Source organism: Pongo abelii, chromosome 2, assembly GCF_028885655.2.
Source record: "Pongo abelii isolate AG06213 chromosome 2, NHGRI_mPonAbe1-v2.0_pri, whole genome shotgun sequence".
Taxonomy (NCBI): domain Eukaryota; kingdom Metazoa; phylum Chordata; class Mammalia; order Primates; family Hominidae; genus Pongo; species Pongo abelii.
In genome coordinates, this window is record NC_085928.1 from 7,314,451 (window position 1) to 7,338,200 (window position 23,750).

Genomic DNA, 23,750 nt, shown 5'->3' on the forward strand with positions numbered 1-23,750 from the left:
AAGAAAAATTGGAATACTAAAAAGAAAAATAGAATTATTAGACATGCTAGAATCATAAGAATAACAGAAAAAAGAAAGAGTAGAAAGAAAACAGCTGGGCGCGGTGGCTCACGCCTGTAATCCCAGCACTTTGGGAGGCCAAGGTGGGCAGATCACGAGGTCAGGAGATCGAGACCATCCTGGCTAACACGGTGAAACCCTGTCTCTACTAAAAATACAAAAAATTAGCCGGGCGTGGTGGCGGGCGCCTGTAGTTCCAGCTATTCGAGAGGCTGAGGCAGGAGAATGGCATGAACCCACGAGGCGGAGCTTGCAGTGAGCCAAGGTCGCGCCACTGCACTCTAGCCTGGGCAACAAGGGCAAAACTGCGTCTCAAAAAAAAAAAAACAACAACAATGAATAGACAAAGAAAGATGAAAAGAGGATGTGTGTGTAACACAGAGCAGAAGGACTCGAGGCCGACTGTGGAGTAGAAAGGAGAAGGGAGACAGGGACACGGCAGGCAGCAGGAAGAGCTGTAGGTGTGGGAGCCAGCATCACAAAGGGTCCATCCCAGGTGACCACATCCATGCCTGCAGCACCCGGGTGGACGGCGAAGCAGTTGTGCTCGTTGGCTCATGGTCACTGTTATCTAATAACTGTGAGTCACATTTTCTCTGGGATTTCAAAAACTAAATAAACCTATTTATAATCCCCTCTTAACAGTATAATTTAGTTCAGTGTTTTGTGAGCCCTTTTCTGTTTCAGATCCAGTTCTTTGAGTATTGACACACCATCACAGTCTTACTGTGTGACAGGGGCCTGGCTTGTACTAGTGTATCCAGCAGATGGCATTAGAATTCTTAGATGTCAGCTCCATACTCTTAAAACAGCACCCTCCAACAGAAATAAAAAATAAACCTGTGGCGCATGCCTGTAATCCCGGCTACTTGGGAGGCCGAGGCAGGAGAATCACTTGAGCCTGGGAGGCGGAGGTTGCAGTGAGCTGAGATCACACCATTGCACTCCAGCCTGGGCAACAAGAGTGAAACTCCGTCTCAAAATTAAAAAAAAAATAATAAGCCCAGAGTGTCATTTTCAATTTTCTAGCAACCATATTTAAAAAGTGAAATTATAATATATTTTATTTAACTCAGCATATCCAAAATATTTCAACATGTACTCAATATATGCAAATTATTAGTGAGATCTAAAATTATTATTCTTCACGCTAAGAATTCAAAACTCACTGTGTATCCGGTTATAGCACATCTCAATTTGGATGCTAACGTTTCATCAGGAATACTTGATCTGTATTTAGATTTTGTAAAATATGCAGTTGAAAAACACAAATTCATATCCAAGTTGTTCCAAAGATACTTAAACAGTAAAGTTTTTCAGTAACTGAATTGAACATCAAGTTTGAAAAAATAAAACCCACTTCCTTAGTCATGCTAACCTTATTTCAGATGCTCAAAGGGCCCATGCATCTAGTGCTGCTGTCCTGGATAGAGCGGCTCTAAGTGATCTGCTTTTACACGCTTTATGGTCTGACTATACATAATCCTCCCATTAGTAACTAAAGTATTGGCCAATAAATTTCTCCCAGACATACATTAAACATTCACAATACTCTGTGGCCATGTTTAACTTGGGAGCAAGTAGTGGCAAAACCTCCTATAGAAAAACGTGACCACACCTCATTCATGCCTTTGTAGAGCTAAGCAAAATGCTTTAGATCAAAAATTGCCTTGAGTTATTTACTTTCATTGTAATCTCTCCTCTAGGCCTTTGTGTGTTTTGATAGAGTTCGTTTGAATTGGCTCAGTAAATCATTTTATTTGCTGCAGAATTCCCAAAGAACATTCAGATCCATATACATGAGATTCCTGCTGCGTTTAGCCATACATTTGCCAGACTTGTGAGGTCGTTTATTCCCTGTGAAAGCTCAAGTGCAGCCCACAGGGAGGTTTTCAGCTGACCTTGTTGTGACATGCAGATGAGGTAGTAGAGTTTAGAATTTGGAACGGGGATGGGTACTGGTCTTTACAGTTAACACAACCTGGAGTAGCCCATGCCATACTGTGTCCTTTTAAGTCAGTAAATTGAACTAAGTCGGTTATTCGGCAAGCAGTTCCTGTAAAAAACTACATGGCTAAGGTGAGTGATGATCATTGAAAGGAATTCATTGACCCACTGAAAAGATGAGAGTAAATGAAACTACCACAGTCATCCTGCCTGCCCCTGTTAGCAGGCTGGGTGAGGTGTTTTGCCCCGGTGGGCTGTGGACATTATCTTCATGTTTAAAGTATGTGTACTGGGGGCGAGAGGCCGGGGATGGTGTGATTGGTGTAGGTCACTGTCTAGGAAAACTAGAAAATCCAAATGTTCAAAGGAAGTAAGGTGTTGTAGTGAAAACCTGTCACCCTGGCCTATTGATGTTCTGTTATGGTGTTTCTTAGTAAATCCCAGGCTGCATCTATATAGTCACTCATAGTAAGTGTGCGTTTGTCCAGTGGTAGGAGTGGACAGAAATATTGCATCTGTTCCACCCTCAATTGAAACAGCTTCTTTCTCCACTGTATTTCTTTTGTTTTTGTTATTTATTTATTTATTTATTTATTTATTTATTTATTTTTGGAGATGGAGTCTCGCTCTGCTGCCCAGGCTGGAGTGCAGTGGCTCACTGCAACCTCCACTCCCTGGGTTCAAGTGATTCTTCTGCCTCAGCCTCCCGAGTAGCTGGGATTACAGGCACGCACCACCACGTCCGGCTAATTTTTGTATTTTTAGTAGAAATGGGGTTTCACCCATGTTGGCCAGGCTGGTCTCGAACTCCTGACCTCAGATGATCTGCCTGCCTCATCCTCCCAAAGTGTTGGGATTACGGGTGTGAGCCACTGCACCCAGCCCTCCACTACATTTCTAATTGCCACATTCTCCCTAAGTCTGAAAGCTTACATGCTTGTTAACAGTTTGGCCAGGTTTTAAGCATTTTCTGTGGGGTGTACTGCCTTCCTTCCCCCTGCCTCCCACCTTTTTTTTTGGTCATTATTCCCTGAGGTTGAACAGAGTCCACCTCCCCGCACCCCACCCCACACCACCCTCTCCACACACAGCCATAGTTGTTCAGGGTTTTTGAAAACCAAAAAATACAAGAGTGGGCCTTGCTCCCAGCCCAGGTCTCTCAGGTCGCAAATGAGTCTGATAACTGTGCCACTGTCTGCTGGGAACACAGGTTTTATTGCTTTTCCAAAAATAATCACCTTTTCCTTAAAAAGAAAAGGCTTTGTATCTCTGTGTCCAACTTATGATCTGCACAGGTTTCCATGGAATGTGTAATCAGCGTATACGCACCATTTCGTTCTTCTTTCTTTAACGTTTCTAAAACCGATCTTCCTAGTTATTTTTAATTGTTGCCTAATAGTTCATCAGCTTAATGTACATCATTATTTCACTATAGGGAATGAAGTGGCTATAAGCATCTTTTAGTATGGTTTAACAGACATCGATCTTTATACAGATAACTTCCCTGACACTCCTCCCCCCATTTTGAAACTGTCCCCTGGGGTGCCACTTTCATAAGCAGGAAAACTGGGTCAAAGAGATGGTCGATTTTATGTTTCTTGATGGGTCTTGTCAGGAGACCCATCAAAGTAAGGGCCCTTTGATACCACAGTGAATCTCCTTGAGAATCCACTCCAGGATGGCCACCATGAGATTCCAGTGTCACATTAAACCTTGGCTTCTCATGAAGTTAAGCTCAATCTTATGTGCAGTGGCCCCGACCCTGCTCACCTTAAGATCCACTTCTCTCTAGCAGAGCCCTTCTTTCCTTTTCTCTGCCAAGCATCTGTCCAGAATGCTGTTTTATATGCTTAACAGTACAGAGAACAGCATCTATTAATATTCCTAGGCCCACCTCCATTTCTTTTATGCATCTAGTGAGTGCTGATTCTCAGACCTGTCCTAGCCTAAAGCCATGCCTGCTCACAAATTGCAGTCACGCGCTGACATCTGGACTCGCTGCCCTTGTCAGAAGTATTTCTGATTAAAATCAGAGAGCCAGAAACTAGAGAAAATAGCAGAGAACACCATGACCAGATAACCTGAGGAGGCTTAGTTTGATTGTCTTCTTAAGTATACAGCTGTGTATACTTTGACCAAAAAATGTGTTCTGGATCAGTGCCAGTAAAGGGGTGGAGGTATGCCCTCTCTCTGCTTTTAAATCTATGCCCATTTCCCCTCAGCTGCCTTCTGGCCAGGTACCCTTGATTTTCCTGAAGCTCATTCAGAACGTCTTCCCTTTTCCTCCCTGTCCTGCTTTTGCACCACCATGTACCCCTGGCAGTTTGCTGGGTCTGTGCCTTTTTATACCCTTCCAGGTGCTCTTTTTTTTTTTTTTTTTTTTTTTAGATGAGAGTTTCGCTCCTGTTGCCCAGGCTGGAGAGCAATGGCGCGATCTCGACTCACTGCAACCTCTGCCTCCCGGGTTCAGGCGATTCTCCTGCCTAAACCTCCTGAATAGCTGGGATTACAGGTGCACACCAGCATGCCTGGCTACTTTTTGTATTTTTACTGGAGACGGGGTTTCACCGTGTTGGCCAGGCTGGTCTCAAACTCCTGACCTGAGGTGATCTGCCCGCCTCGGCCTCCCGAAGGGCTGGGATTACAGGTGTGAGCCACCATGCCCGGCCTGAACATCCTTTTTGATCGTAGGCAGAAATAAGCGTGCTATGGGTGCAGCTCACGTCCTTGGCTAACCCCTAGCAGCAGCTGTGCATATCCACTCACCCCACCGCACTTCTCTCCACGCTGCCAGCAACAGAAGGAGCACCCTACAATGCAGATGCCTCCTTTGTTTGCCAACTTCAGTAGTTTCCCATCAGCTACAAGATCAAGCTCAGGCTCCTCTCACCTGGTCCTACCCTCCCCACCTCTACACTACCCTGTAGCGGCATCCAGTTCCTTGCTGTTCCGCAAACTTGTCAAGGCTGTTTGGAGCCTTCAGCCTATACAAGAGCTGTGCCCATCGCCTGGCATACAACCTTTGACCACTTCAAATAATGACCTTTTTTCTACTTAACATTTACTGAGCACTCAACTCTGTGCTGCGTGTGTGCTGACCCTTCACACACATCACCTCACTAATCCTCACAGTCCTTGAAGGTGGGGACTAGTGTCACACGTGGCCATTGGAAACATCACACAGATCAAAGGCTGGGCTTAAGGTCACATCGCCTGAACACACATTCATGTGATGTGAGAACCTTAACTCTTGGTCTCCCAGTGACACTTCCTTCTCTGGGTTTCCATTCCGCCTTGCAGAGAGCACTCTGACTTACTGTAGCCTTCTGTGTGTGTCTCCCCTCTCTACTGTGAGCCCCTCGAGAGCAGGGCCCATGCCTTCCCCATCCCTGTCCCAGAAGCTAACTGGAAACAGTGGAAACATGCAGCAGATTGTTGACTGAAGAAGGTGCTGCGTCCATGGCCATCCCTCATATCCTTTATAAATTTGTTATACATTTCATTTCTTTCTGGGAATTGCATCTTGAAGCTTTGTTTATAGCCATCTGCATGGGTCCCTTAGGCTACATGGCTGACTTTAATGTTACAGATATTTTTCCGTTTCTGGCATGTAGCAGTGCTGGGCTTAGCATTGTAGAGATTATAAAAGAGAAGACATGGCCCCTGCCTTCCAATTGCAGAGATGAGACCATATGGGACACAATTAGCCATTAAAGACAATACATTTCAGTATTTGCATGGAGTATTTGATTATACAGCAGATGCAAATTCTTTGGAATGACATACAAGGCCCTGCAAGATCTGATTCTAGGCCACTTTCCCAGTTTCATCTGCTACTCTCCCACGGATTCCCCCACACCCCAGACATACTGAGGTGCGTGCAGTCCTCGGAGCTCACCATGCTTCCAATGTCACCATCTCTTTGTAGGTGCTGTTCCTTCTTCCTAGAATGCCTGTCTTCTTCCTATCTGCCTGGCAGCTTCTTACTCATCTTTTAGAACACTGTCTAGTGCCAGTTCTTTCCTTTTTGTTTTTGTTTTTGTTTTCATGGGCTTTGTACATTTTTCTGTAGTGTGACCCTTATCACATAAGTTGATTTTGTAAGTCTGCTCTGCCTGTTCACTGTTGAGTTACTTTAGGTCAAGATCCATGTCTCGGTGATGGAAAAATGAATGACAAAATAGAAATTGGATAAATGGAAAGGAAGGAGTGATGATCTAACATGGCTGGGGGTCAGTGGGGAATCACTTTCATAGGCCAGAATAGAGAGCTAAATAAAGTGGCTTAAAGGCATTAGAGGTTCATTTGCATGTGGAAAAAGCTTGGAGGTGGATGGTTAAGTGCTGGTGTGGGTGCCACAATGTCATCAGGAGCCCGGGCTCTGCTGTGCAGCTTGGCCACCTTTAATGCAAAGTTTCCCTCTTCAGGGTAACCTCGTGGCTCAAAATGGTTGCTGGAGCTACAGCCACCTTATCCATTTCAGGCAAGAAGGACTAGAGAGGTCAGCTGGTAAAAAAAAAAATAAAAATAATAATGTTCATTCCCTGAAGGCAGCCTCCTTCAAACAGATTTCTCAGGATCCTTTACCCAGGAGCTTCATCTGCATCTCAGGCCAGGATGTAGTCACATGGTCACTTCTGAGTTTTGAAGAGATGTAAATATACAGCAATAAACGTAGGTTATCTCCACATTTAATTTAAAATGACATTGCTTTTTAAAACAGATTTTAGATCTGAATACACATTTCTCAAAGATATAAAATGGCCGATAAACATATGAAAAGATGCTTAGGGAAATACAAATTAGTCTTTAGGGAAATACAAACCAGAACCACAATGAGACATAATTTCACATCTACTAGGATAGCACTAGAGTCAAAAAGGCATAATAACAAGTGCTGGCAAAGAGAGAAATTGGAATTCTCATAACGCCACTGGTGGGACTGTGAAATGATACAGCAGTCTGGCAAGCCCTCACAAAGTTAAACACTGAGTTACCCTATGACCCAGCAATCCCACTTCTAGGTATACATATGTGAGAGAATGAAAACATACATCCACACAAAAGCTTATGTATGCATATTCATAGCACTATTCATAATAGCCAAAAAATAAAAATAACCAAAATGCCCATTAACAAATGAGTGGATCAACAAATTGTGGTATATCCATACAGTGGAATATTATTCTGCCATTAAAAGGAATGAAGTACTGATACATGGTATATAACATGGATGAATTTAAAAAACATTACAGCAAGTGAAAGAAGACAGTCACAAAAATAACCACATAGTTGATGATCCTATTTTTATGAAATGTCCAGAACAGGCAAATCCATAGAGACAGAAACTAGATGAATGGTTGCCTGAGGGTGAGGGGAAACAGGGAGTGACTGATGATGGGTTTTGTGTGGGGGCAATAGGATGTTCTAAAATTAGATAGTAATGGTTATACAACTTGGAATATACTAAAAGCCATTGTACACATGTTAAAAAGGGTGGATTGTATGTGAATTTTGTCTCAATAAAGCTGTTCAAAAATTCAGCTTTTATCTGTAAGATATATCTTCAAAATTAACCTCAAAAAACAAAGGAACTGGTGGCAGGGGGGATAAGTTTCCCAAACCAGTTAATATTTCAAGACTTATATTAGTTATCTCCCTCTTCTCATTTAAGTCCTGACTTAAAAAAAAAAATCTGCCCTGCACAGTCAGGATCGGATCCGTCTGGCTGGTTGCCCAGATGACCGGGATTCTGAGTGGTTTCTTTGTCCTGTGGACTTATCATTTCAAAAACAAAGCTCTTTTTCCCAATCTGCAAAGCTGAGGAATGGAGATGCCAGGGGGTCAACAAATAGGTATAGGAAGCCACTGTATCTGCAAACCAGCAGGATGCTAGAAGGGTTTGCTCTTTGGGGCTCATGTTCCTTGGAGATTTTGTTACTGATAGATGGACAGAGGCAGGTCAGAGGCCATGAAAAATTAGTGTGGTGTTTGGAAAGGCCTCCGTGCCAGGAGTCTGCAGATGGGTGACTCCTGACCAAGAGCTCGGATTCCTCAGCAAAACAAGAAAGATGATAGCTTTCTCACCACTGGGTGGGCACATGAGCTCGTGGCCATGAGCCTGCCCTGTAAACACGGAAGGTGGGCACCAGGCAGGCCGTCCTGGAATGGCGAACTTGGGGTGGCTCCAGGAGGAACAGGGTTTGAAAAGGGAAAGGGAGCATTGTCTAGTGGAAAAGAAGACAGGTGTGTTGGCTGGAGTGGTTGTCAGGATAAAAGGTGGTCGAAGAGATGGTTGGACAGCTGCACTCACTGACAAGTGTGGTCAGAAGCCTTGGGCCAGCAGCCCTTCCTGGTAAGTGGGCTGGTTAGGGTTGTTGGAGTTGGACAACAGGAACAACTTGCTGACTCTGCATCAAGATGCTGGAGATGGCCATCAGCAGAGAGGACAGACCCCCCCCCCCCCACCCCTCCTCCTCTAAGTCTCCCTTGGGTTGAGCTTTGCTACATGCTCTGGATTCTTGAGTCTTTCACGGAGGCTCACACTCTCATAAAGTCCCTTGGGAATTACAAGAAACAAATCATTTTTGTGTAGCATAAGATGTGACTAGTTTTAATTGATATATTATTAAAGACTGCTATCGGGTTCATTTTGTTCAGAAAAATGAAACTTTCAGGTCTGGTTACAAAACTCTGCCAGTGTATTTACAGGTTTTTCTAGCCATTTTTTTGCTTATTAAATTGTTCTTTATGCTTCGTCTCTTCAACCAGTGGTCTATTTTTGGTATAAGTTAAGAAGGTAAGAATAAAACACAATTGTAGAAATATGTCAGGGTAAACATTACTGTAGTATTAAAGTGGAAAAATATTTATTATAGTCCATTGATTTTCAGGCACGTATTTTCCAACTTTAACATCTCTGAAACTGTGATATGTCTTACAGTCAATGGCAGCTTACATTCATTTTTTTCTTATAAAGATGGTGCATCTTTTGATTGCTAATGGCTTGGATTTGATGAAATTTGGCAAATTATATTAGTGATTGAGCTTAGTAAATGCATTGTCCTCATTCTTTCCTGTCTGCCCTCAGATGTACAGGTTGGATAATTCCATGCCCATCTTGGCATTGCAACCAGGAGTTTCTGCATCCCTTGCTTCCAAAGAGAACCAGTGAAACATCTTTTTGTTCTTGCAGGTTCTTATTGATTGACCACAAGCAGATCTTTCACCCTCGGATCTCTAGCTACAAAAGGTGCAATGGGACCTTTCTCTCTTCCCCAGCCCTTCCATTCCTCCAGCGCCCCCAGGGTCCTATACCCAGTTTGTGTGACTGTCCTTGAAGCTTTCCTGGAACCATACTTATCACCAGACCCTTCCCAAAGTGACTCACTAACATTGATCTCTCTGATGGTGTCTCTGGGTAGGTAAGGGACGGGGGACCTCCCCTTGCCCTACTACGGGGAGAGTGACTAACTCTTTTCTTGTCCTTTCTGGATAGGAACCACTGGCTCAATGACCTGTAAGGGCCATTTCAGCACATCCATTCTGTCCATCTCCAAGCCTTCACCGTAGGGAAGAACTTTTGCTCTCAGTCACCTCTCAGAGAGCTCTCTTTATAGCTGAAGGTCCCTCTCATGAGTTACATCAAGAGTAACCTAGAATTATACCAGCAATACACAGCCATGGCCCCCAAGCTACTGGCCCGCATCTCCAAACTCCTCATGATCTGCCAGAATGCAGGCATTTCTATACCAAAGGGCATCAGAAACATCTTTGAGTTCACTTGGGAAGAGCTCATCAGCGACCCTTCAGTGCCTACCCCGTCCGACATCTTGGGCCTGGAGGTCAGCTTTGGAGCCCCACTGGTGGTGCTCATGGAACCCACCTTTGTGCAGGTCCCCACACTGAAGAAGCCACTACCTCCACCACCACCAGCACCACCACGTCCAGTGCTGCTGGCAACCACTGGGGCAGCCAAGCGCTCCACCCTCTCTCCCACCATGGCCCGTCAGGTGCGCGCCCACCAGGAGACCCTGAACAGGTTTCAGCAGCAATCCATCCACCTGCTGACGGAGCTCCTCAAACTGAAGATGAAGGCCATGGTGGAGTCTATGTCTGGTAAGGCCCAGATGTTTGTGTATGTGCCCACCACACCCACTACAAATGGGCGTCTCAGAGGCACATGCTGGGAACAGGTGGCAACCGTGGGTCTGCTGTAGGAATTGGATGCCTTCCCTCTGCGGCTCCTGGAATCATCCTCTCACTCCTCCCTGTTCTCCCATTTTTCCTGCCATTGCCCCAGCTTTCCAGAGTCCAGATTGGAAGGTTAGTAATAGGAACGTGCGAGGTCAGAGGCACTAAGGGACAGTGTTTGTGAGAATGATGCTAAGGTGGGGAGACAGCACCCATGTCGGGTGGCATATGAAGTTTTCAGATCAGCAGGGCTGATTGGGAAGTAGCCAGACAGAGCCCAGTAGAGCCAGAACAAGGGGGAATAATAAGAACCAGGGTCCCAGGCCAGGCACGGTGGCTCACCCCTGTAATCCCAGCACTTTAGGAGGCTGAGGCAGGAGGATCACAAGGTCAGGAGTTCGAGACCAGCCCGGCCCATATGGTGAAACCCTGACTCTACTAAAAATACAAAAATTAGCCGGGTGTGGTGGTGCACACCTGTAATCCCAGCTACTCAGGAGGCCAAGGCAGGAGAATCGCTTGAACCCAGGAGGTGGAGGTTGCAGCCAGCCGACATCATGCCACTGCATTCCAGCCTGGGTGATAGACTCCATCTCAAAAAAAAAAAAAAAAAAAAAAAAAAGAACCGGGGTCCTTCCAAAGTGAAGGTGTCATCCCAGGATCAAGGCCAGGACCTAGAGCAGTACCAGTGATGGAGACTTCTGGATGCTGCGTCATTTCAGAAACCAATAGCATCAGTACCCAGGCCTATGGGTAGGAAGAGAGACAGGCAAAGGGAGGAGAGCAAAGTGACATCTGAAGGGTCCTCAGAGCTTGAGAGCCTTTCACAGTAGCCCCCTCACCCCTGCCTACCCTAGGAATAGCGCTCCACTCTACCCTTCTTTCCTGGGCCATTTACAGAGGTCCTTTTCTGGAAGCATTATCCCCATGCTAGGAGGGAAACGTGTTGCTTTCTATCATTGCTTTAGTGGGTGCCAACCCCTTGGACATCACCAGGCGCTTTGTGGAGGCCAGCCAGCTCCTCCACCTCAATGCCAAGGAGATGGCCTTCAACTGCCTGATCGGCACAGCCGGGAGAAGTGGCTACAGCAGTGGACAGTTGTGGAAAGGTGGGTACCTGAGCTTCAACCCTTAGGTAAGAAGTGCAAACAATATTAGCAGGAATGCAATGGAAAGGCAAAACCCCCAGTTTGAAGGTTTGACATTTCCAAGAATTGAGGTGGATGTGGAGCAACAGGGATTTTCAAATGCTACGGGTGAGTGGATGAATTGGTGCAATTCCTGTGGAGAGTGGTTTGGTGGTATCTGCTGAGTGGGCGACGGCTACACCTCACAACCCAGCAGCTCCTCTTAGAGGTCATTCCCTAGAGCTGTGCTCTCAAGCTATGTGCAGTGAAGGACTCATGTTTAAAATTTCCAGTCTGTTGTGGACCGATCCTTTTAAACACGTGATAAATGTCACAGCAGTGTCAAGTTGCTGCACAGGCCTCTCAGTGCTCACCTTCAGTTTTTGTGCTCACCTGGTCATGGCCTATGTGGGTCAGTGGCAGTCCACAGGCTGCACTCGAGTCACACAGCCCAAGGGAAGCTCACACATATTCCAGAAGTCATACAAGAGTGTTTACTGCAGGCAGGCATGGTGGCTTATGCCTGTAATCCCAGCACTTTGGGAGGCCAAGGCAGTAGGATCCCTTGAGTCCAGGAGTTCAAGACCAGCTTGGGCAACATAGTGAGACTGTCTTTAAATTAAAAATAAAAAAAGAAATGTTTATTGCAGAATTCTTTGGACTGGCAAAAATTAATCCGAATGTTTATCAACAAGAGAAAAAGATATAAATTAAGGTCCATTTAGACAGTGGGACATAATGAATCATGAAAATGAGTGAGGCACTAAAGCATAGATATTCACAGAGAGAAATCTCCAATGATAGTATTAAGGAAAAACAAGAGGAAGCTATGGGAGGATATTACTTTTCAAAGTTTAAAAGCATGGAAAGTAGTAATATATCATTTATAGGTACATTACACAAAGTATAAGTATAAAAGCATGAAGAGGGAAATTCGAGGAAGTGATCTCTGGGGAGAGAGAAGGGGAACAGGATCTGGAAGACAGCAAGCAATTGAGTCTGTAATGTTCTTTTTGTTGTTTTTTTCTCACCCAGTGACCTCTCTCTCTCTCTGTCTGTCTGTGTGTGTGTGTGTGTGTGTGTGTGTATGTTGAGAACACAAAATCTCCCCAAGCAAATTTTGAGTGTGCAATACAGTGATATTAACTATAGCCACCATGCTATATATTAGTTCTCCACAACTCATTCCTCTTGTAAGTGAAAGTTTGTACCCTTTGACTAATATCTTCCCACTCCCCCGCTGCCACCCTCCAGTCCCTGTCAACCACCATTCACTCTCTGCTTCTATGAGTTTGAGTTTGACTTTTTTAGATTCCTCATATATGTGAGATCATACAGGATTTGTCTTTTTTTTTCTGGCTTTTTTTTCATTCAGCATATAATGTACTCTAGGTTCACTTATGTTGTAGCAAATGGCAGGATTTCCCTTTTTTTTTTTTTTTTTGAGATGGAGTCTCGCTCTGTTGCCAGGCTGGAGTGCAGTGGCATGATCTTGGCTCGCTGCAAGCTCCGCCTCGCGGGTTCACGCCATTCTCCTTCCTCAGCCTCCCGAGTAGCTGGGACAACAGGTGTGTGCCACCATGCTTGGCTCATTTTTGTATTTTTAGTAGAGACGGGGTTTCACCATGTTGGCCAGGATGGTCTCGATCTCTTGACCTTGTGATCCGTCTGCCTTGGCCTCCCAAAGCGTTGGGATTGCAGGCGTGAGCCACCACGCCCAGCCCAGGATTTCCTTTTTTAATAGCTGAATCATATTCGTGTGTGTGTGTGTGTGTGTGTCTGTGTGTGACATTTTCTTTATCCATTTATCCTTTGATGAACATTTAGGTTGTTTCCATGTCTTGGCTATGTGAATAATACTGCAATGAGCATAGGAGTGCAGATATCTCTTTGAAATACTGATTTCTTTTCTTTGGATAAATACCCAGAAGTGGAATTGCTGGATCATATGGTAGTTCCATTTTTAAATTTCGGAGGAACTCCATACTGTTTTCCATAATGGCAGCACTAATCTCCATTCCTACCAGCTGTGTACAAGGGTTTCCTTTTCTCCACACTGTTGCCAGCACTTGTGAGCTTTTGTCATTTTGGTAATGGCCATTCTAACAGGTGTAACGTGGTATCTCATTGTGGTCTTGATTTGCATTTTTCTGATGATTACTGACATTGAGCATTTTTTTCATATACCTATTGGCCATTTATGTCTCTTCTTTTGAGAAATGTCTATTTGGGTCCTTAATCCATTTTTAAATCAAGTTATTTGGTTTTTGCTCTGCAGTGTTTTGTGTCTTAAGCTTGGTAAATACACAGGTGTTCATTTTGAATGCCTAAAAGTACTCACTGACAAGAGGTTTTATAGGAAGCATAAAAAAATTCTCTCTCCCAACTATTTGCCCTCACCTGTAGAGTCAGTCCCCATTTAGTCTCTCTCCCTGTCCACTGAGTCAGTATCTTTGTCAGGCTCCCCTGATGGTCAGAGATTAAACATCTGCTAATGCACACATACAGTGCAAATAAATTGCATAGAAAAATTGCAGATCTTGGGGAAAAAAATATAAAATTTCATGAAGTCAGTAAAAGTGATGCTGGAGAGCTGCAGAATGCCCCTCCAATGCCCCTGATGCCTGATGCAGGGGAGCAGCACTAGCCGCCTGCCGCAGAAGGGAAAACCGAATACAGGATCATGACTCCATGGAGAGAAAATAAAAAGCAGTAAAGCTCTTCAATAATTTTGCAAAAGGAAAACATGAAGGGCCTTATGTTTTATTGCCATGATACAATCATTCAGGAAGAAAGAAACCATACTGCCTTGAAAAATCCAGCAGTCATTTTTATTTTCTTTGTAAGACTTAATGTGTTCTTAGAATACCAACTAATTTTTTAAAATACAAGATAAAATGTTATTTTCATAAATTTTGGCTTCCTTTTCTAAGACAAAGTTGTGATAAAACACTCTTCCCCACAGTGTTTACCATGAAATGAAGATCTCTGTTTTAGGGGAAGTTACACTGTGCCTGTTTTGTTTAGGATCAGCTAGGCTCTGAGACCACAGGTCCTCTAGTTGTGCTGTAATTATTTGTGCAGGTGGTGATCGCCAGACAGAGCTCTGCACCTTGCATTCTGTTTTGGGGCTTAAAGATCTCCCTCATTTGGGGGCACAGCTGCTAAGTAGTCTGTTGCACGTGCATGAGACTCACACCTGCCTGAGCCACTCCTACCTGAATATCACGTCTCCTCACCTTTAAAAGGAAAATGATCCTCACCACTAACACTCCTTCTGATAAAGTGTTTCAGCATTCTTTCAGGATGAGGGAGGCACATGGCTTCTGGCATCCTCTGTGGGCTGCGATTTATCTAATGGAGGAGAATGGGAAGAGAGTTAAGCTGAGCTGGGGGCAGGGGGCCTTTTGGGTGATCTCTGCATCTTGCTGTCCTGCTGCAGCAGCTGATTGCTGAGAGCGCCCCTCTCCATCACACTCCTTAGCAAGCCTCCCTGTCTTGTTGGCACTTGCTGGTGCAGACGCTCCTCTCTTTAAAAAAGCCTAGAGTTTAAAGACAAAAATCTAAGTAGCAAAACAAAAACGAAGGAGTGATCCATTTCTTTTGGAAAAACACTTATTCATCGTAAAAGGACTTTACTTAGATAGCGCTCCTGGGGCATAAAAAAGAAGATTCAAACTCTGATGATTTGTTTTGCATGAATTATGTTTTTCGGGACCGTCCTCTTATGTGAGATAGACCAAAGCTGTAACAGGTCTAGAGTTAACTTCTCTTAAAGTTGGGACCAAGCTAAGTGTGGTGGCTCATGACTGTAATCCCAGCACTTTGGGAGGCTGAGGCAGGAGGATTGCTTGAGGCCAGGAGTTCAAGACCAGCCTGGCCAACATGATGAAACCTTGTCTCTACTAAAAATACAAAAAAATTAGCCAGCTGTGGTGGCACACATCTGTAGTCCCAGCTACTCGGGAGGCTGAGACTGGAGAATCGCTTGAACCTGGAAAGCAGAGGTTGCAGTGAGCCGAGATTGCGCCACTGCACTCCAGCCTGGATGACAGAGTGAGACTGTCTCAAAAAAAAAAAAAAAGACAAAGAAAAAAAGCTGTATCCAGAATATCCCCTGTGCTAAGTAGTCTTCCCTCCTGTCCTGATACCTACTAGCCCTGGCTTGTCACTGAAGAAAACCAGACTGTTCCTTTATTTTTAGTTGACAACAATATTATTAATAAAAATGCAAAAAAGAGGAAGCAATCTTACCGTCTTTATATAAGAGCTACTTTTCACCTTTGCAGTTTCCTTTGTGGTTCCTGTGCTCATGTATGTATATATATATATTTAGAGTATTGCAATTTTCCTGTTTCTTAGTTTCTTTTACCTAATGGAGTACAACTATTTTCCAACATGGCTATATACTTTAAATAATTGTCATTTTGAGTGGGCATAGACTCCTTGTAATGTTCATGTTCCACATTTACGTAAATGCTTAGGTTTCCAGGCTTTTTGTTATTTGTATAATATGCATTGTAATGGGCAACTTTATGCACCTGGCTTCTTATTTCTGTCGTATTTGGTTAACTTCCCAGGGGAGGGATTATTGGAGCAGAGGTCTCAGTATATATATGTAGCTCTTCTTCTGAAATCACACTTAATTTGGATTCTCTCTACACCAACAGGGTTGATGGGTTTTATTCCTTCTTTACCATTACTGGCTATTGTTAGTTCTTTTCATTTCTACCAAGTTAGAAGGTCCTGAAAGTTGTTTTAATTTCAACTCCTGGATCACTAGCAGAGGTGATTACTTTTGTGTTTTATCATCCATTGTGGAATCTCTATAGTCTTTGCTTAGGAGGTCAAGTTTGCCTTTTTCTTTTTGAATTTGAGTGAGCTGTGATGAGTGAATCACCTAAAATTTTCTAACAATGGTTTCATGCCTAACCAGTGAAATGACTATATTTTGGGGAAGAATAAACAAATGATTTGGTGAGGTTTCTGCAAGAATGAACAAGATTTTTCCACTAGCCATAAGGGTGCTACATTTTAATTCTTAAGTGGTCAGGTATCAAATGATCCTACACAAGATGGTGTGATTCTGCAAGAGACTGATATATTATTGAAGAAGCATCTGATTTCTGTGGCTTAGATAAGGGGGAATAGATGATTCTTAATTTCCTTCTTGCTGGCCCAACACTTATCCTCTTGACCTGGTGCAGCACTGATACTTGGCTTTGCCCTTGGAGTAATATCACTTTTTGTGCTTGCTTGCTGTTCCTTGCTCCGGTCCCCCTCTTGAGAGGGTTGGGGAGGAGAGGCACTGCAGGGGGGAACTGTTAAGATTTCCCCTAATTGCTCTGCCGGTGCATTGCAAAATCTCCTTCTTCCAAGATCTAGGTGTTTTGTAACAACGCGGCACTTTACAGTATCTGACCCACCGTACTACGAGAACAAGAAATCCATGTTACATTTTTGGCTAATAAAATTAAAAGTAAACAGTTGAAAGAAGAATCTCTCTCTCTCCCACTCCAGAGTCCCTCGCAAACATGTCCGTCATTGGGGTGAACTCGCCTTACCAGCTGATCTACCACTCTTCCACAGCCTGTCTGAGCTTTTCCCTCTCTACTGGAAAAGAAGCCAAGAAGAAAATAGGTAAAAATCGTTCCTAGCAAGATCTAATGGCCTACCATTCATTGGCAGTGGCGGTGGGGTGGGGGATAGGTTTCTGTCCACCCTGTGTAGGTTGGTGGGATGGTTTGATTTGGTCTTCTGATTAGAAGGATACATAGCAGCTCTGCCTGGAGATCCAGCAGCTGTCCACACAGATTTGCTCATGGAAAGGTTGTCACAGTCCAGCCCTATCACTGCATAGCACAGGCTCATCATTTCAGCTTGCTCATGCCCTACATTCCCAGTGATGTGGCGTCCCTCCTCTGGGACAACATCCTACCAAACCCATCTCTTCCACCCCTACAGTATCCCAAACTCATGCCTCTGCTCAGACAGCTCTGTCCAGTCCCACAGCTAGTGGGGGAATTAGTATCTGAAGAGAGGTATTTGGATACCAAACCTGGTAGACCTCAGTTGCGCATCCCAAATTGGGCAAGTTTGTATGGGCAGGAAACAAAGACATAGAAGATACTCCTATTCTACTGAGGAAGACACACACAGGAGAGGCTTCAGGAAGAGAACAGGTGACAGACAAAGACAACCAGTGTAACAACACCTGCTCAAGAAGAAGCTCAGAGGAGAGACAGGCTGGGGCTACAGACAGCAGGGCAAGGCCTGGCAGAACTCCCAGGCCCACCCTGCTAGCCATGACAGCTGGGTTGTGGCGACAGGGTAGGTAGGAGAGGACCACGTTCCTGAAGGTGGTGGGAGGGTGGATGGCAGGCAGGAATGCTCAGGCCGTCCAGTTGATTCCCACAGACACTGGAGGTAAGGCTGGAAGCCAAAGAGCTTGGATTTCCTCCGTGCCCCCGCCCCTGGCTGGCTGTTTGACCCGCCTTCCTCAGCCCTCACCTCTATGTTGGTAAAAGGGGGATGGTCATCATGGGTGTGCCTTGTATTCATCACGCACCATATCAAGCTGATCCTATACTCCTTCCGTTATTGAACAGATGGTTATTGAACATTTGCTAACTGTCAGTCTCTGTACCAAATGCTGGGGGTACAGATGTGGACTTGTAAGACAGAAAATACCTTGCTTAAAGGAGCTGACCTCCTTCCGGGCACAGAGTAGCTTCAGTGGCCGCCACACCTTCCTGACTGCTTTACCTGTGTTGATGTGCTTCATCTCATTGTGGTACAATAACCCACAGCACCATTGCCAGCACTCCATTGCATGTGTGCCTGGCTTAGTACTCCATTATCATGTGCCCTCCTGAGCTGGTCCTAGATCTGGCCCTGTGATCCCACTGTCAGTTTGAGGGAAAAGAAAGTACCCTCAAGACACCTGGTGATTTAATGACTTTTTCTGCCTAATGAACCTGAGGGTAATGTCTTGAGCAAGGCTGTTTCAAAGCAAAAGTTAAATACGGAAGTCCTCCTTATCCAGGGTTTCCCCTTTGTGTGGTTTCAGTTACCCATGGTCAACTGCGGTCCAAAAATATTAAGATATTTTGAGGCAGAGAGAGAGAGGGACCATATTCATATAACTTTTTTTAATTTTAAATTTTTTGTGGGTATAGTCGGTATATATGTTTATGGGTTATGTGAGATATTTTGATACAGGCACACAATAATCACATCAAGCTAAATGGGGTGTCCATCACCTTATGCATTTATCCTCTGTGTTACAAACAATTCAATTGAACTCTTTTAGTTATTTAAAAATATATAATTAAATTATGTTAGACTGTAATCACCCTGTGTGCTATCAAATACTAGGTCTTATTCATTCTTACTGTTTTTTTGTATCCATTAGCCCTCCCCACTCCACACTACCCTTCCAGCCTCTGGTAACCATCTGCTCTCTATCTCCATGAGTTTAATTGTTTAATTTTTAGCTCTGATAAATTAGAACATACGAAGTTTGCCTTTCTGTGCTGGCTTATTTCACTTAACATAATGATCTCCAGTTTCATTCATGTTGTTGCAAATGACAGGATCTCATTCTCTTTTTATGGCTGACTAGTGCTCCATTACGTGTATGTACCACACTTTCTTCATCCATTTATCTGTTGTTGATTGACACTTAGGTTGCTTCCAAATCTTGGCTATTGTGAGTGGTGCTGCCCTAAACATGGGAGTGCAGATACCTCTTCATTATACTGATTTCTGTTCTTTCAGGTATATACCTAGGAATGGAATTGCTGGATTATATAGTAGCTCTATCTTTATTTTTTTGAGGAGCCCCCAAACTGTTCTTCATAGTGGTTGTGCTAATTGACATTCCCACCAACAGTTATGAGGGTTTCCTTTTCTCCACATCCTCACCAGCATTTGTTGTTGCCTGTCTTTTGGACAAAAGCCATTTTAACTGGGTGAGATGATATCACCTTGTAGTTTTAATTTGCATTTCTCTGACTGTCAGTGATGTTGGGCACCTTTTCATACACCTCTTTGCCATTTGTATGTCTCTTTTTTGAGAAGAATGAGCTTGAAAGATCATTCAATCAGATTATTAGATTTTTTTTCCTATAGAATTGTTTGAACTCCTTATATATTCTGGTCATTAATCCTTTATCAAATGGGTAGTTTGCAAATATTTTCTCTCATTCTGTGGGTTGTCTCTTCACTTTGTTGATTGTTTCCTTTGCTGTGCAGGAGCTTTTTAACTTGATGTGATCTGATTTGTCCATTTTTGTTTTGGTTGCCTGTGCTTGTGGGATATTACTGAAGAAATCTTTGCCCACTCCAACATCCTGGAGAGTTTCAGCTAATGTTTTCTATTAGTTGTTAATAGTTTGTGGCCTGAGACTTAAGTCTTTAATCCATTTTGATTTTATTTTTGTGTATGGTGAGAGATAGGGGTCCTTCTGCATATGGATATCCAGTTTTCCCAGCACCATTTATTGAAAAGATTGTTCTTTCCCTAATGTATGTTCTTGGCACCTTTGTCATAAATGGGTTCATTGTAGATGTATAGATTTATTTTGGGGCTCTGTATTGTGTTTCACTGGTCTACATGTCTGTTTTTATGCCAGTACCATGCTGTTTTGGTTACTATAGCTCTGTTGTATAATTTGAAGTCAGGTAAGGTGATTCCTCTAGTTTTATTATTTTTATTTATGATAGCTTTGGCTATTCTAGGTCTTTTGTGGTTCCATATAAACTTTAGGAATGTTTTTTCTATTTCTGTGAAGATTGCCATTGGTATTTTGATAGCAATTGCATTAAATCTGTAGATTGTTTTGGGTAGTACAGACATTTTAACAATATTTATTCTTCCAATCCATGAACATGGAATAGATTTCCATTTTTTGATGTCATCTTCAGTTTTTTGCATCAGTGTTTTATAGTTTTCATTGTAGAAATCTTTCATTTCTTTAATTCCTGACTATTTTAAATGGAATTACTTTCTTAGTTTCTTTTTCAGACTGTCCACTGTTGGCATATAGAAATGCTACTGATTTTTGTATGTTGATTTTTGTATCCTGCAACCTTACTGAGTTTATCAGTTCTAATAATTTTTTGGTGGAGTCTTTAGGTTTTTCCAAATATAAGATCATATCATCTGCAAACAAGGATAGTTTGACTTCTTCCTTTCCAATTTGAATGCCCTTTGTTTCTTTCTCTTTTCCAATTGCTCTAGCCAGGACTCCCAGTATTATATTCAATAATAGTGGTGAAAGAGGGCATCCTTGTCGTGTTCCTGATTTTAGAGGAAAGGCTTTCAGTTTTTCCCCATTCAGTATGATATTAGGTATGAGTCTGTGATATATGGTTTTTACTATGTTAAAGCATATTCCTTCTATACCCAGTTTTTTGAGGGTTTTTATCATGAAGGAATGTTGAATTTTATCAAATACTTTTCCAGTATCAGTTGAAATGGCCATAGGGTTTTTGTACTTCATTCTGTTGATAGGATGTATCACATTGATTGATTTGCATATGTTGAACCATCCTTGCATCCCAGAGATAAATCCCACTTGGTCATGATGAATGATCTTTTTAATGTGTTGTTGAATTCAATTTGCTAGTATTGAGGATTTTTGCACCAGTATTCATCAGTGGTATTGGCCTGTAGTTTTCTTTTTTTGATGTATCTTTGTCTGGTTTTGGTATCAGAGTAAAACTGGCATCACAGAATGAGTTTATAAGTATTCCCTCCTCCTCTATTTTTCAGAAAAGTTTGAGTAGGATTGGTATGTTCTTTAAATGTTTGGTAGAATTTGACAGTGAAGCTATTGGGTCTCAGGCTTTTCTTTTCTGGGAGACTTTTTATTATAGTTTCAATCTCGTTACTTGTTATTGGTCTGTTCAGGTTTTGGATTTCTTCATGGCTCAGTCTTGGTAGGTTGTATGTGTCTAGGAATTTATCCATTTCTTCTAGATTTCCCAATTTATTGACATATAGTTGCTCATAATAGGGACTAATGATCCTTTGAATTTTTGCAATATCAGTTGTAATGTCTCCTTTTTCATCTCTTATTTAATTGGGTCTTCTCTCTTTTTTTCTTAGTCTGGCAAAAGGTTTGTCAAATTTGTTTTTAACTTTTTAAAAAACCAGCTTTTGTTTTTATTGATCTCTTGTATTGTTTTCCTTGTTTCAGTTTATTTATTTCTGCTCTTATCCTTATTATTTCTTCTACTAATTTTGTGTTTGGTTTCTCTTGCTTTTCCAGTTCTTTAAGTTGCATCTTTGGGTTGTTTATTTGAAGTTTTTCTTCTTCTTCGAGATGAAGTCTCACTCTGTTGCCCCAGGCTGGAGTGCAGTGGTGTGATCTCAGCTCACTGCAACCTCCGCCTCCCGAGTTCAAGCAATTCTCCTGCCTCAGCCTCCTGAGTAGCTGGGATTATAGATACGCACCACCATGCCTGGGTAATTTTTGTATTTTTAGTAGAGACAGGGTTTCACCATGTTGACCAGGCTGGTCTTGAACTTCTGACCTCAAGTGATCCACCTTCCTCGGCCCCTTAAAGTGCTGGGATTACAGGAGTAAGCCACCGTGCCTGGGCTGAAGTTTTTCTTCTTTTTGATGTAGGCACTTAACAGCTATAAATTTTCCTCTTAGTACTGCTTTCCCTGTATCCCATAGGTTTTGGTATGTTGTGTTTCCATTGTCTTTTGCTTCAGGAATTTTTAAAATTTCCTTCTTAATTTCTTCATTGACCCACTGGTCATTCAGGAGCATATTGTTTAATTTCCATGAATTTATATAGTTTCCAAAATTCCTCTTGTTGATCTGTAGTTTTATTCCATTGTGGTCAGAGAAGATGGTTGCTGTTATTTCAGGGTTTTTTTTTTTTTTTTTTAATGTTTTAAGACTTGTTTTGCGACCTAACATATGATCTAGCTTTGAAAATGATCCATGTGCTAAGGAAAAGAATGTGTATTTTGCAGCCATTGGATGAAATGTTCTGTAAATATCTATTAGGTCCATTTGGTCTATAGTACAGATTAAGTCTGATGTTTCTTTGTTAATTTTCTGTCTGGAAGGTCTGTCCAATGCTGAAAGCAGGGTGTTGCTATCTCCAGCTATTATTTTATTGGTGTCTTTCTCTCTCTTTAGCTCTAATAATATTTGCTTTATATGTCTGGCTGCTCCAGTGTTGTGTATATATATTTACAATTGTTACATCTTCTTGCTGAATTGACTTCTTTATTATGTAGTGACCTTCCTTGTCTCTTTCTATAGTTTTTGTTTCAAAATCTATTTTGTCTAAGTATAGCTACTCCTGCTCTTTTTTGATTTCCACTGGCGTGTAACATCTTTTTTCATTCCTTTATTTTCAGTTTATGTGTGTCTTTATAAGTCGAGTGTGCTTCTGATCATGGGGTCTTGTTTTTTTATCCATCCAACAACCCTATGTCTTTTGATTGGAGAGTTTAGTCCATTTACATTCAATGTCATTATTAATAAGTAAGGACTTACTCCTGCCATTTTGTTGTTTCTCTGGTTGTTTTATGGTCTCCTCATTATTCTTTCCTTCCCTCTTGTCTTCCTTTTACTGAAGGTGATTTTCTCTGGTGATATGATTAAATTTCTTGTTTTTTTTATTTTTTGTGTACCCATTATGTGTTTTTTGATTTGAGGTTACCATGAGGCTTGCAAATACTATCCTATAACTCATTATTTTAAGCTGATAACAACTTCACACTGTCTGTGTAAACAAAGAAACAAACAAGCAAAGAGAAAACTAATAAAACTCTACACCTTAACCTCATCCCCCCACATGTTAACTTTTTGTTGTTTCTATTTATATCTTACCGTACTATATCTTGAAAAGTTGTTGTAGCCATTATTATTATTATTTTGAGACAGAGTCACGCTCTGTCACCTGGGCTGCAGTGCAGTGGCACGTCTCGGCTGACTGCAACCTCTTTCTCCTGAGTTTAAGCGATTCTCCTGCCTCAGCCTCCCAAGTAGCTGGGACTACAGGCACATGCCACCACACCCAGCTAATTTTTGTATTTTTAGTAGAGATGTTGGCCAGGCTGATCTCGAACTCTTGACCTCAAGTGATCTGCCTGCTTCGGCCTCCCAAAGTGCTGGAATTACAGGCGTGAGCCACCACGCTGACCTGTAGCTATTATTTTTCATGAGTTCGTTTTTTAGTCTTTCTGCTTGAGATAATAGTAGCTTACACACCTCAGTAACAGTGTTGTAATAATCTGGTTTTCTCTGTACTACTACCAGTGAGTTTTATACTAACACCTTTTCTTTCTGATTGAAGTACTGCCTTCAGCATTTCATGTAGGAGAGGTCTGGTGTTGATGAAATTCCTCAGCTTTTGTTTGTCTAGGAAAGTCTTTATTTCTTTATGTTT

General features: G+C 42.6%; 1 protein-coding gene across 5 annotated transcripts in view; it reads left to right on the forward strand.

Moving 5' to 3' along the window:
* Nucleotides 1-1,729: 1,729 nt before the first annotated feature.
* C2H3orf20 (chromosome 2 C3orf20 homolog) overlaps nucleotides 1,730-23,750 on the forward strand; it is a 103,815-nt gene continuing 81,794 nt past the window's right edge. The window contains exons 1-5 of one of the 5 annotated variants that reach the window (XM_054551269.2): nucleotides 1,730-2,139; nucleotides 9,203-9,259; nucleotides 9,506-10,125; nucleotides 11,169-11,309; nucleotides 16,848-16,967. In XM_054551269.2, the coding sequence (XP_054407244.2) occupies nucleotides 9,642-10,125; nucleotides 11,169-11,309; nucleotides 16,848-16,967 (745 nt within the window). In that variant the 5' untranslated portion in view covers nucleotides 1,730-2,139; nucleotides 9,203-9,259; nucleotides 9,506-9,641. Of the gene's footprint in view, nucleotides 2,140-9,202; nucleotides 9,428-9,505; nucleotides 10,126-11,168; nucleotides 11,310-16,847; nucleotides 16,968-23,750 lie in introns of all 5 variants that reach the window. The other 4 variants (XM_054551271.2, XM_024244929.3, XM_054551270.2 and 1 more) reach the window with 4 other exon arrangements.